The 13,446-nt window shown below is 42.3% G+C and overlaps 1 protein-coding gene across 3 annotated transcripts in view; it reads left to right on the forward strand.

Annotated features, from left to right (window-relative positions):
* The window catches only part of inpp5a (inositol polyphosphate-5-phosphatase A), a 157,197-nt gene that overhangs the window by 132,315 nt on the left and 11,436 nt on the right, over positions 1–13,446 (forward strand). For all 3 annotated transcript variants that reach the window (XM_080868670.1, XM_080868671.1, XM_080868672.1), the window contains exons 10-12: positions 1,224–1,316; positions 2,408–2,482; positions 8,620–8,693. In XM_080868670.1, the coding sequence (XP_080724796.1) occupies positions 1,224–1,316; positions 2,408–2,482; positions 8,620–8,693 (242 nt within the window). The remainder of the gene's footprint in view (positions 1–1,223; positions 1,317–2,407; positions 2,483–8,619; positions 8,694–13,446) is intronic.

A 13,446-nucleotide genomic window follows, 5' to 3' on the forward strand; every position in this document is an offset into this window, starting at 1 on the left:
CTGTCCTTTAAATATTGATGCTTATTGTGCCAGCGAGCAGTGTAAGCTTCTGGCTTCAGTTGTAACTGTGAAGTGGCCAGGGATTTCTGCTTGACTGATTTTTGGATTTGCAAAGCAAGGCGACAGAAGGGCACCCACTTGGAAGAATTACTGGAGTCCGATGTTTGTAGAAACCCAAAAAACGTTAGGGTGCTTTTAATAGCCCTAATTTAAAAAAAAATGCAAAATTCACCACATCTCACAATCTTCTTGAAGATTTCTAAGAGTTTTTGCTGATGATATCTTAAAATTATTTTTTTTTTTAAAATCAGTTATGTATTATATTACAGTACTGTTACATTTAGCAGTAATCAAACACCCCCAAATGACCTTCTTCAATTGTCTTTGCTAGCTGTGGCTACAATGACTTTTTGACAGGGAAAGTATCTCTTGCCCTTCTCACTAGCTCCTTCTTTGGCCTATTCATTGCACAAAGCTGCTTAAGCACACTTAAGCGCATTAGCATTTGGCTGCCAGGGGACCATATTGACCCTGCATTTGGAAGGCCTAAATGAGTGAAAGATGGAGCGATTTGTTAGGGCTTTAGAAAGTTGCTTTTGGGGGAGTGGGGGTAAGCATGAAGGAATGGGGCTGAGGCGGTGGAAGGGGGGTTCGAGGAGTTGTTCCACTTTCTCTCAGGGTATGGTGTTTGTTCTAATCTGGTGTGCCATTTCTTCATGGCCGAAGCAGGACTGATTTGTGACATTTCGGTCTAAAGGGCCTTTTTCTGCTCGCTATATTGGCTTGACCCGATTATCAGATCTGTGCTTTGAATTTGAATCAGGTCACTGGCTCTCTGCTGTGTGGTATGGGAACCACTGGCTAAGGGATTTCCTCATTCAACTGTCTTCAAACACAGATGGCCGAATGTTTAACTAATTGTTAAGAGAGTCCACAAAGAAGAATTTAACCATGCACACAGTCCATGGGGTCAGTACATAGACCCAGATAAAGAGAGGGGACAGTGAGGTGGCTGTTTGTGGGTTGGCTCTTTATAAGTCATTCAAATACACCACAGTGTTTAACGAATGGTGTTGAGGTATACTGAGAAACTAGTGTATGCTGTATATTAACGTGCCAGTAACTGTAAACTAGAAATTATATCATAGATGGTTTGCATGTTAGTGACATCAAATGAATAAACATTCCAATAATCCTCTATCCTGTTGCTTTCTTATGTCCAGAAACTCTGCTCTGATGCCACCATGCAGACAATCAGAACCGACAACAATGAAATTCACAAGCTAGTATTTCAAGAAACTGATAATGACCGAAAGGTGAGTTCTTCTGCTTTGAAGCATCATTTCATCAACGCTTACAAAAAAAAAAACCCCAAACAAAAAAACAAATACAGTCCTTTTGTGGGACTGTGTATTCACTGACTAACCCAGGGGTGGGCAATCTCAGTCCACGAGGGCCGGTGTCCCTGCAGGTTTTAGATGTGTCCTCGAGCCAACACAGCTGATTTAAATGGCTAAATTAGCTCCTCAACATGTCCTGAAGTTCTCCAGAGGCCTGGTAACGAACTAATCATGTGATTCAGGAGTGTTGACCCAAGGTGAGATCTAAAACCTGCAGGGACATCGGCCCTCGTGGACTGAGATTGCCCACCCCTGGACTAACCCAATGTAGGCTGGTCCAATCCTTCCACCCACAGGGGGCGACACCTCTGTTTGCACAAAGTCAGATTGTATGAAACTCTGTCGATGAACTACGTAGACACTGTCCTGATGAGTTTATGGTCTCATTCTTTAGTTTAAAGTCTTACTGGTATGACATGATGTTCATTATTTCATAGCAGGTTATGGTTTAGGGCGAGCCTACCTCGTGATCCAGTTCTAAAACACCAAGTTGTTAAGGGCCTAAATATTCAGTTCAGGAGATGTCACCGTGTCCATCATTTATATACAGTCTACCGTTGGAAGCAGGTATAAGTTAAGGATTAAATGTAATCATAGCCAACACATTACAGTGTTTGCTGTTTTAAAGGTCAAGACTGTGAGACTGCTCACTGTTGGTCAGTGTGTCAAACTTCATTGCTTTTATCCTACTGATATTAAGGTATTAATATAGGTCTAACCCTTTTGTTAGTAAGTAAATGACAATATTCGAATACCATATTTAATGTAAAAAATTGTAGGTTTTGACCTGTGTAATGAAACTTCAAATACTGCTTATTTTCTGCTTTGATACACCTGACCCCGAGGTGCCAAGGTCAGTGTAAAGCCTCGATGAGACACGTGTAGAGATAACAGTGCTGTCTGCTGCTGCAGCTCAATGCTGTTCATTAGTTCTCTAATTACTGAGTGAAGTTCACATTAGTACTGCTATTAATCAGAGTGCAATTTCTCTCTTTCCACTGATTCAGGTTATTCTTCAAATTGAAAAGAAGCTTTTTAATTATGTCAACCAGGAAGTATTCCGGGAAGACAATGGGACCTCAGTAAGTCACTCCTTTAACTTTTATATAATCATCTACTTTCTCACCTCTCATCTTATCTATTACGAGTTTAATTTCCTTGATCAACTGTCATATACATTCTTTTTTCACTGTGTAATGACCGCCACTGACTGACTGTGAAATCAACAAAGCAAAAGAACAAGTTCAAAATGACTCCTCATGTCTGCACAGTAGCACAGAAAGGTTAAAATAATTAGGTTGCAGCTGCTGACCTGAGTGGTGCAGATGCCCTCACATACCTAACAAACAAACACTCTTTTTCCCCAGTCAAGAGGCCAAATGTAGGGAATAACTTTTAAGCAGCACTCAGTGCAGACGAGACGTGTTCAGCGTCTGCAGAAGAAAAACAGCAGAGGAACGCACTTCCACTTTTATATGGTTGTATATTACATTAAGTAGTTCAAAGTTGGACCTTGTTAAAAAACATGAATGACAAACACACACACACACACAGCAGAATTGGCAGTGAAGCGGCAGAGTTTATTAACCTTGTTAAGTTAAAGTTTTGGGTAATAAATCAGCGTTATCATTTATGAACTTGCACTGGGTTTGTATCACAAGGACAGTGTGGTTTAATGTGAGCTCGTTATTACTGCTAATTCAATTCATGCCTTTTTAAGTGAAGTTGTATGATTTTGCACATGTCTCTTGTCACATTGAGAAATATATATATTTTTAAATCCATGTAATTATATTGATTTTCTTGGGCCGTCCGGGGTTTATTCATATGCCGCATGATAATGTTGATTTTCCTGCTCTGTGCGTTTATAAGTCACGTGACGTGCATCTCACTGAGCTGAAAAAAAGCGCCCACTTGATTTTCCATTAGCCGTGTTTGCGTGTCAATAAATTAAATGAAGCCACTGAATATTTTCAATTGTTTAGAGTGGCCTAACGCAGCCAAACAGATGGTTCAAAGTAAGCTGGCATATTTTGGAATTGGAATTGTGGGGAAAAAAAGTATTTTCAGTTACTTTCCTTAACTTCCAAAATTTACTGAGTTCAGCATTATCTTTTATGTGACATTTGTTTGGCTTCAAGCAAGCTCAGTGCCTCCAAAACACGTGTCCTTCTGTTTTTCTTCTTTCTTCTTCAACTGCTGAGATACAGTATATCCTATTATGGACTTATTTTAAGCGTTTTTACTGTAAATGCATATTAAGGTAGCCAAATAATCCAGAAACTAGAAAATAAACATTCTTGCTTATAAGGTAAAATGTAGAAGACTGCGAGTCTTCAGTAAGGAAAGTCGATGTGGATGTCTGATTGCATGCTGTCCAGTAAAGCATGATTGAATCTGACCAGCAGAAATGTCCCCTAACTGCGAAACAGTAGCTGTGGGGAGGCTGAGGTACCCCACCCTCCCTTCACCTTCATTTCCTTCTCCCTTCCTCCCTCTCTCTCTGCCTCCTCACCAAGCCAGACAAGATGGATGACATAATGGGGGCATCAGAGATAATCTGATGGTCATGGTCTAGTTAAACACACCGTGTTATGATCCTTATAAAACAAACTACCTTTCCAAAAGGATAAATGTCCCTCCTTACACTCCTCCACTGGGGAAGGGGGGGAAAGAAAAAAAATCCATTGCATCCTTCATCAACTGCAAGACTTGTACCAGCTTGACAGAAATTTAATTCGAGGCAGCTCTTGAAAATAATTATTGTATTTTGAGAGGAGTAATCATTGGCCGGGACATGATTGAATGTGTCCATGCCTATTGACTTTTGCTATGATTAATAGGTTTGTTTAGTCGATATTCCCATCGAAATTGTATAATTAATTATCCCCGGCGCTGTCACGGCAGGACGATGGAGAGCCCTGATGAGTATTTGGGAAGATTAAATTTTCTGGGCGCTCATGGCGTCAAGGGGCACCATGGGGCCTTGCTCCGGTGGAAAGATGGGAGGAGCGTGGTGTGTGTGTTTGTGAGGCTGTGCAAGCATCCATGGTGCACACTCGTGCAGTTTCTGCCTTTCCTGGAAGACACGCACAAACACACACAGGGCAAGTCTCCCTCCTCCACTCCCATTGATTTTGTTTCAGTATCTCTTTATTGTAACTTTATCAGCGTGTGTCGGCAGATTGGGGGGGGACCAGGAGAGGGGAGGAGGGTGCGTTTGTGTACTAGCTTTAGCAAGTGATGAACCTTTCTGTCTGGCGTGCCTCTCCTTGTCATGCTGGCAGCGTAGTCTTCAGCATTACTCAAAAGCCCGGAGACATTTTAAACATGAGAGGGACATAAAAAAAACCCCCTAAAGAACAAATGCTGCCTCAGCCCGAAGTTCTTTCATATTTCACCTGTCAGAGCACTTAAGTGGCAATACAGAAGCCATGCTAAATGAAATCTGACCTTTATATAAATTGATGCTACAATGAGTATTTCTTTTAATTTAACTCGCCTTTCTTCTGAACGCTTTAGGAAAGTATTGACGGCTTACTTAGGCTTATCAGAATATATGGCTCTAAGAGACAGTGGGCCCAAGCTGCCGTTGAATTTTTTTACGTTTTTTATTTTTTTATTTTATTTTATCAGAATAATTGTGAAGTTAAATCCAGCCTTGGTCGGCCCATCTCAGCTCCCAATCAGCCATCCCCGGCCGGCGTCGCTGACGGTTTATCGGTTTTCTGCACAAAATAATGAAGATCCCATAAAAAAAGCGGGGAAAATACAGCCCCTGCAATGAAAGCCAAGTGTGAGGTGTAAAAATCAAATTAAATGACCTTTCACCCCAACATTTATTGATGAGTTTTAACAGCAGCAGGTGTTGTCACGGGGGATATTTGACGATGCGTAAATCAAAGCACAATTACAGTTGGTGGATGAGCGGGCAGCATGCTGAGAGGAACACTCGGAGGCCCAAGATGCCCTTTCGCCCTCTTTGTACCCCTCTTGGCTTCCTGCCTCTTAGCTATCAACGCCAGTCTGATTTAAGAGCGCGGCGATTATCCAAGCACAGTCAGAAATTTGAGCCCATGACAAGGTAGTTTTTATCCGGACACTTCTTCATCTTTTCCCCCTCCTTAGCATTGCCAGAGTGGCATCATCTCACGCCACCTCCTCCACAACTCCCACAAGGTCATTTCTGGTTTACAAACTCCTGCTGGCTTTATAATGTCACGAGGCCTTGAACTGATATCAGATGCTTTCTTCTTCTTCTTCTTCTGCTTCTTTTTTTAAAGCACTGACCTAACACAGCACCAGAGCATTCTGCTTAATTGACCCGGGATGAAATGTAGTGTGAAATTTGTGACTGCAGGGTTTTCCATTCACCTGGGTGAATTACTCAACATTCACTTAAGGCACACGAACACACACACACTACTTGAATACACACAGCCATATGTTGCTTATCCCCTGTTATTTAAACTGTCACACTCTATCAGTCTGAGCTGCTTTACCTCAAACATTATCACACCTGTGAATGCACAGATACTTCGCACTATAACTCACAATACTGTCACTATATGTTTCCTGCAATAACAGCGATACACAAAACTTTCTGAAATACATCAAGATGTTTAACAGAGGAAGCAAAATAGCCTTAAAGGGAAAAAATATGGGATATATGTTGTGTGCATATTTTCTTTTTTTTTCTTTTGAATAATGTGCCTCTTCAGTCACACATTCACAGTTCACATACAAGGTCTTGAATAATCAGGCCCCGCCTTGTCTTAAAAACCTTATAATAACGTATCATCCCAATAGAGCACTTCACTCTCAGACTGCTGACTTACTTGTTGGGCTTAGGACAGTAAAAGGGCAGAGAGAGCCTTTAACTTCCAAGTTTCTCTTCCCTGGAACCAGCTTCCAGTTTGGATTCAGGAAACAGACACCCTCACCCCTAACCGGTCGCAGCAGATGGCTGCCCCTCCCTGAGCCTGGTTCTGCAGAAGGTTTCTTCCTGCTAAAAGGGAGTTTTTCCTTCCCGCAGTCGTCTGATTATTTGGGTTTTCTTTCTGTTGGATGTTTGTCTTATAATATAAAGCACCTTGAGGTGACTGTTGTTGTTATTTGGCACTATATATATAACTATGTTGTCAATAGAGATCAATTCTAATAAATATTAGCGTCTAAACGCTAGTTTAACGCTACAGAGTTATTCTACTCTAAACTTTGAGGGAAGACACTGAAACAAATACCAGAGGGACTGAGGAAAACTGTTGACTGATACAAGATGTGCTAAATTCATTGGAGGCTTATACCCACCTTATATAACACTCATACAGAGGCTTCAAAACAGTGATTGAGTATTCCAACGCTCTCTGTTACACCAGTATGAGAATGTAATGCTAAATATACATTGGTTCACTTATCTTTACAACATCTTTTTTAATCTCTCAATTAGTAGTAATGCTTTCGATCAGCCTGAAGAGCCCCGTATTGGTCAGATGTGAAAAAAACAGCACTGAAAGAAGCCATCAGTGGCTGGATGGTGAGATGGTTGTGTACAGTGGAGCGTGGGGTTGCATCCCCTGCTCTGCCATCCCTCATCCACAGTGTGTGAGTCTCTCCTGTGACCCCGGCAGTGTGAGTTTGATGAATGCAGCACATCTGCCCTCCTGAACCGCTGAGACTCTGTCTGCGAGGCCCCCTCTGCCTCAAGTAATGGCCACTGTTCTACACCACTGACACGTAATCACACAAACACTGCAGAGCATCATCGTGAAGGAACACACCGACGGGCTTATTTATTTATTTTTTGTGTAAGTGCGTACTCAGCGTTGATGTGAAGACAACGCTTAGACGGTTATACACGTATGTATAAATATGTCAGCGCACACGGAGAACAGCAGTTACCTTCTTCTAATATCATAACGCCGATATGACACCGTCTCCACTTTGCGAGGACGTCCTTCCAAATAACAGCGATGACGTGGTGCTCATGGGTAATATTTGGATATTTCATCGTGTAGCCATCAACATATTGCTGCATGTAATACACCGACGTAATGTCATTAATGTTAAGCTGTCACACTCATACTATTGCGGGTGATGTCTTCATCGGGCCATCATTGTAGCATGGTGTTTGAAACGTGTACAATAGCCTAATTTACTACTAAACAAACACGACTCGCCTCCGTCTGCACGTCTTCCTGTTTGAAAGGAAAGGGCGGGACCTGCGAGCGGTCCTCCGGGAGGGTGTTGCTGGGAAACGTCGCTGTCAGTCTCTCAGGAAGGCAGTCATGCAGGTGCCCTAGCTACCTGTTCATCTCGCAGATAATTAATGTGTACAAGGAGCCGCTAATTGCACTTTTCACTAATGATTTATGGGTTTTGTGAAAGGGGGGAAATTGGGGGAAGTGTGTGTGTACACTCTAGTGAGTGAGTACAGCTGGGTGAGGAGACATGATTGATGAAGAGTGTGTGGATGCACTGTCAGTGTGGAAAGTTATACCCCCCCACCCCTGTAGGAAAGAGCTAGTGACACACACACACACACACACTGGTCAGCTGCTGTCGATACCTGCCAGCATGGGGTATGTGGACTTCATTGAATAAGGCCAAAGATGTGAGCCTCATTCTCCGTCTTTATCACCTTGTGTTGGTTTTCTTGAGAGACTTGCTTTTTTGTACATTGTATATCATGTAAATCTTGCATTTGACAAAGTCTTTGTTGCATTTTTAATATGATTTGAATATGATCTGCTACCTTGTCCACGTCTCCCCTCTGGCTTATTCAGTTCAGTTCAGTTTTATTTATATAGCACAGAATCACAACAGCCACCTCAAGGTGCTTTTTTCTTATAAGGAAAAGAGGTAAAGTCAAAACTCCCACAATTAGATGACCCTGTATGAGCAAGCACTTGGAAAAAGTGGGGAGAAAAAACTCCCTTTTAACAGGAAGATACCCCCATACTTTCCTTCAACAGTAGTAGGGTTCAGTCATTATCAGAAATCAAATTAAAGTCAGTCCAAAGACATGCATGATGTCTTATCACGTGTCTGTTTGTTCGATCCATATTTTAATATAAACTTTGATCTGGTCAGTTTTTGAGATAAGAATATATTTTTGAGAGCAGCTTTTTGATTAATACCCCATCAGTGAGAAAATAACTGAAATGGTATATGTAGTTGTTTTATTGACGCCTCTGTCTTTTTGTTTTGCTTTCCACAGCTTTTAGAGTTTGATAAAGAGCTGTCAGTGTTCAAAGAACGTCTGCATGAACAAGAGATCGGTTTCCCGCCAAGGTATGGAGCCATTACATGTATTACACAATGGTTTGTTTGATGCATTTATGTTTACAGTACAGAGATCTACCCGTGTAGAGCCACACAGGTTATGTGGCTCTTTATCCAGCTCATTGACAGTTTGTGAATGTATGGTAAACCCTGGACGCTAACCAAAAACTGAAATTAAATGCCACTATAATTGTAACTGGGTCAAAATGACCTGTTGAGAATTGACAAGAAAACAGCCCTTGGTTCGTCAGCAGCACAGAGGAAGTTATTTCGATCTAACTTTCACTTTGTGAGAAAATTCTTATCTCATTATTATTCAAAGCTTCTTGAAAAAAATCAGGACTCAAAGAACTGGTTATAAATAAACAGACGAAGTAAAAGCTTACTAGACTGTGGAACCCCCCAAAATATCTTTTTCTAATGTGCTACAAAATCTCTTAGAGGTTTTACCTGGTTTGTTTGTAATTTAAAAGAAAAATTATCAAAATAAAGAGGTATCGATTTATCCTTCAGTGTATCTGAAAAAATTCCAAACTTCACAAGCAAAAAAGAAAAGTGCTAAAAGAGCGAATCCTGAGGTTTAAGTTCTTACATTTCGATAAATGCAACGATTATGCTGCTCAGATATGCGCCTTAAAGACTCGTTATTAATATGTAAAATTATAAGTAGCCAATCACGCGCTTATTGTCCAAAACGGTTTAATGAAAGCTGTTGGATGTGTGTTTGATTGGTATCAGTTGTTAAGTCTGATTGCGTACGTTTCCAAAAAGCTCCCATGTGTCTCTGCTGGTACGTCCGTGTGTGTGTGTGTGTGTGTGTGTGTGTGTGTGTGTGTGTGTGTGTGTGTGTGTGTGTGTGTGTGTGTCGCTGTACGAACACTATGGACAGCATTGATAATTCCGTCTCACTGGGACTTGGGGGAGATTGGAGCGGGTGTTCTCCTCTCCTCTTCCTCAAACAAATGCATTTGCAATTAGCCCTTTCAGAGGAGAGGGAGGGCAAACACGCGGACGGCACGGAAATATGTTTCGGGAGCAGCGCGTTAATGGCGCTTGACCTTTGCCGTCGGTTGTGACTCAATCAGCGCAGATAATGAAACGCTGTAATCAAACAATAATTACTTGATAAACTGCTCTGGTGGCAGGCGCAGGGCGGCTGGGGATTTTAGCATGTGTGTGTGTGTGTGTGTGTGTGTGTGTGTGTGTGTGTGTGTGTGTGTGTGTGTGTGTGAGAGAGAGAGAGAGGTCTCGAGATACATGGAACCGTGTGTGTGTGTGTGTGTATGCGCGCACATACATGTATAAAAGTGAGAGCTGGAGACTGAGTGTGTGTGTCAAGGTTCTGCCAGTCCCTGTTTTTTAAATGACTCTGTGTCTTAATCAGGGACCCCATTTACATCACTTTGCATAAGTGACAGTAGGATTTATTGTCCTTTTACACTGGCTGACTTTTGCACCTATCCATATAATACTGAATCATCTCTCCACAGGGAGGAATGAATGTGCTGCTGTGAACGAATACAAATGATTTCCACATACTTGAGGTGATGATGAATCAAATATATGAAAGCCAGGAGCAGCATATGAAATTTGATTTGATCTACTCTGTGTGTGCGACAAACCACATCATTGTCAGTCATGTAATGGGTAGCAGTGGCCTAGTTAAACTTAAACAACCCCCTCCAGCAGTTTTCTCCTTCACATCCACACACTCACATCTATCTATCTATATAGATAGATACTGGTACCCCTCCCCCTGTCAGGTCTGCCTTGTGTTCCTTGAGCAATCAAGCCCCAACGATTGTTCTCCATCACATAGCCTGCTCCGGACCGGCCCCTCACCATCTGTGAGGTTATTACTCTTTTTAATGCAGGCCATCAGAACACAGCCTCACCGACACACACGCATGCACGCACACGTCTCACTTTGGTTCAGATCTATAAATCAATACTAGTCACAAACATTTAATCTGCAAGTTAATTCTGTCCGCTGTCCAGCGCCGGATAAGAAGTTGTCACAAAATGAGAGATGCTGTCAAGAGTGAACTAAGCATTGGCTAACAAAAGGCCGTGATGCACACTGTAAGTGGCACAATGTTGATGACTGTGTGCACACGTGAATACTCCCCCTCTGCGACGCTGCGGAGGCTTCGAGCAGTAAAATGCATATCTCTTTACCTTCAAGAAGTCATCCATCAAAGTTGGCCGTGACACGTCTAAGTACTCGGGCACCCGGGTGAGGAATTTGCCCGGGCCTTGCCACAGTTGGACCTGGAGCCAGTCGGCCGCTGTGCACCGACAGACTGCAGGACAACTCGCGCAGTCACACACAGGAACGCATGTATGCTTAGCAGTTTTCCTATCCAGTGATTTGAGAGAGAAAAGATGAGTCTATTAATCAGAAACCATTCATTTATTTAGACACAGTTTTTCCATCAGGCATAATATATGAGACTTGCAACCAGCCATTAAGCCATTATCTTTGCACTGGCTGCAGCATGGCCAGTAATGAAAATAATGTGAAGTTTTGCTATAGATTACGGTAGTTTTGATTTCATATTTGAAATGGCATAACTAAGGTAATATGCCCTAAAACATACTAAGGCACCAGTAACTTATTCATGTATTTTGATTGATTTGGAGGGAAAGCTTTTAGTACTCCTCTGATCTGATTTCTTTGCTGTTCTTTTTGCACGAGATCGATGCAAAAATTGAATCGGGAGCCCAGCTTCTGGAAGAAATGCAGTGGACGGTGAGGGAGCAGAGGGAGGATGTATTCTGCCTGTAACGTGGTTACCTAGAATGGGCTTTGAGGGAGATTTTGAGTGACATCAGACCAGCGGCACAACTCTATCAGTGGACAAATCATGAGTGATTTCAGAGCAAGAAGATGGGGTGGATGCTGATGGGTGGAAAGATGTGGAAAAGCCAGGAGTAGAAACAAAACTAGCCGCTGCTCCACGTGTTTGTAAAGAAAGAGAAAGGTGCCAAAGAGGAGATATTTTCCTGTAGATGACACTTGGATGCCAGTGATGTGTAGTTAAAGCTGCTAAAACCCTACAGGATTCTCTTCATGCTTAGAAGGGAAACACAGCATTAAAATTTAGTTAATGTCTCTCATCTTGGAGGACAATACTTATCTTGCTACAATGAAACTGTTTAGCGCTGCAATGAAATTATTAAAACCTTTAACTGAATTTTTTTATGACCTGGCAGCAGGTTCATTTTACAAGCACTCTTTAAACGAGATTTGCGCTAGAGAGAAAATTCAACTGGTTCCTGAAAGATGAGAATTATTTCTGTAATTTTGAAGTCAAAATTACCAGTTTTACCAAATTCTGATATTTAACAGGTACATTTTAACCTGATGCAGCACTTTGTACCATATTTTTATTCTTGGACTCTCCCAGAGAGGCTTTCCGTGATTCACATGTCACGATAATCCTTGCTTTTCTTAAACTTGGTTTTAGTCCATCCTCCTCGGTAAAGTTCTGTCTCTGAGAAAACATTTTACCTTCTCTCCTTTTAAGCTATCATCCTGGCTGTCCCTTGTGGACATATGGTTTGAACCGCACGACAGTGCCTGAAATGAACACATTAACGATATTTGCTCTTTTTGACTTTATACGGAACCAAAGAAAAGCTGTGTGAAACTGGGTCACAGTAGTGAACTGACATTGCTATTGCTAGAATAATCCTGCTACCATTGCTATGAAGAAATAGCCACATTAATAAACTGAATCAATAAAAGACTAATAACCCAAGAAATATATATAAGAGCAGACTGATCCTTTCTCACTGTCCAACTGGACCTGTGTTTAAGTGTGTGTATAAAGACAGCAGGGTGAAGGTCTTTCAGGGAACATGATGGCTCCACTCTTGTGTGCTTATGTTTGTCAAGTCTAGACACTGACAGCAGCAGAGGAGCAGAGCGTGGCCTTGAGGTCAGGAAGTGATGTCTGTTAGGAGGCAGAAACCTGTAAACGGTTGCGTTTGTGCTGTTTGGGAAGCACTCTGGGAGCCCTCCTGGCACGTCACCATTTATTTTCTAAAACTGCAGGGCTGAGAGGACAAGCCAAAAAAGTGACTTGCCTGCTGGGAAACTCGACAACATTCACATGGTCCTGAAAGAGGAAGGTTGGGAGGTGGTTGGAAAGCTGATGCCAGGCAGAATGGCTTTGCCCTTCGGATGAGAGAAGATTTTAGTCAAGTGACACAAATGGCTACCTGCCAGCTCTTCAATAACTGCTAATAAGAGCATGAGTGAATTGTCAGAGCAGTGGAGAATTTCTGGAGACTTGTTTTGAGCTCATAGGAAGCGCTCACACACAGATGGCTCTTCTGCATACAGTAACCGTCCTTGTTCTGTGGACAGCTCTCTTCACTCTAAACCCCTGCTCCCTGAAAGCCTGCACGAATGATCTCACCCTCTGCATGTGAATTTTAATTGTGCATTAGTCCTATAGCCCTTCTGTTTGCTTCATATATGAAGGAGTCTTGTTGTTCCCTGCTCTGTGAACAGCCATGCTATAGAGGAGCAGTCCCACGTGACCGCATGTGAAGAGCACCACACATGCAGTTTAGCGCCAGTGTTTGGTTAAAGCGTTGCCCCCGAGCCGCCGTAAGTGTGCTGCTCATGTTGCCCGAGCCCTGCCACAGGATCCGGCGTTACACGCTGATCTGCTGAACACGAACATTGTTTTACAACCAGCAGCGCATCCATCATTCTAACTACTAGAGAGCCATCGCAAACGATGAGGGG

The sequence above is a fragment of the Rhamphochromis sp. 'chilingali' genome, assembly GCF_963969265.1.
Source record: "Rhamphochromis sp. 'chilingali' genome assembly, chromosome: 20".
In the NCBI taxonomy this organism is placed as follows: Eukaryota; Metazoa; Chordata; class Actinopteri; order Cichliformes; family Cichlidae; genus Rhamphochromis; species Rhamphochromis sp. 'chilingali'.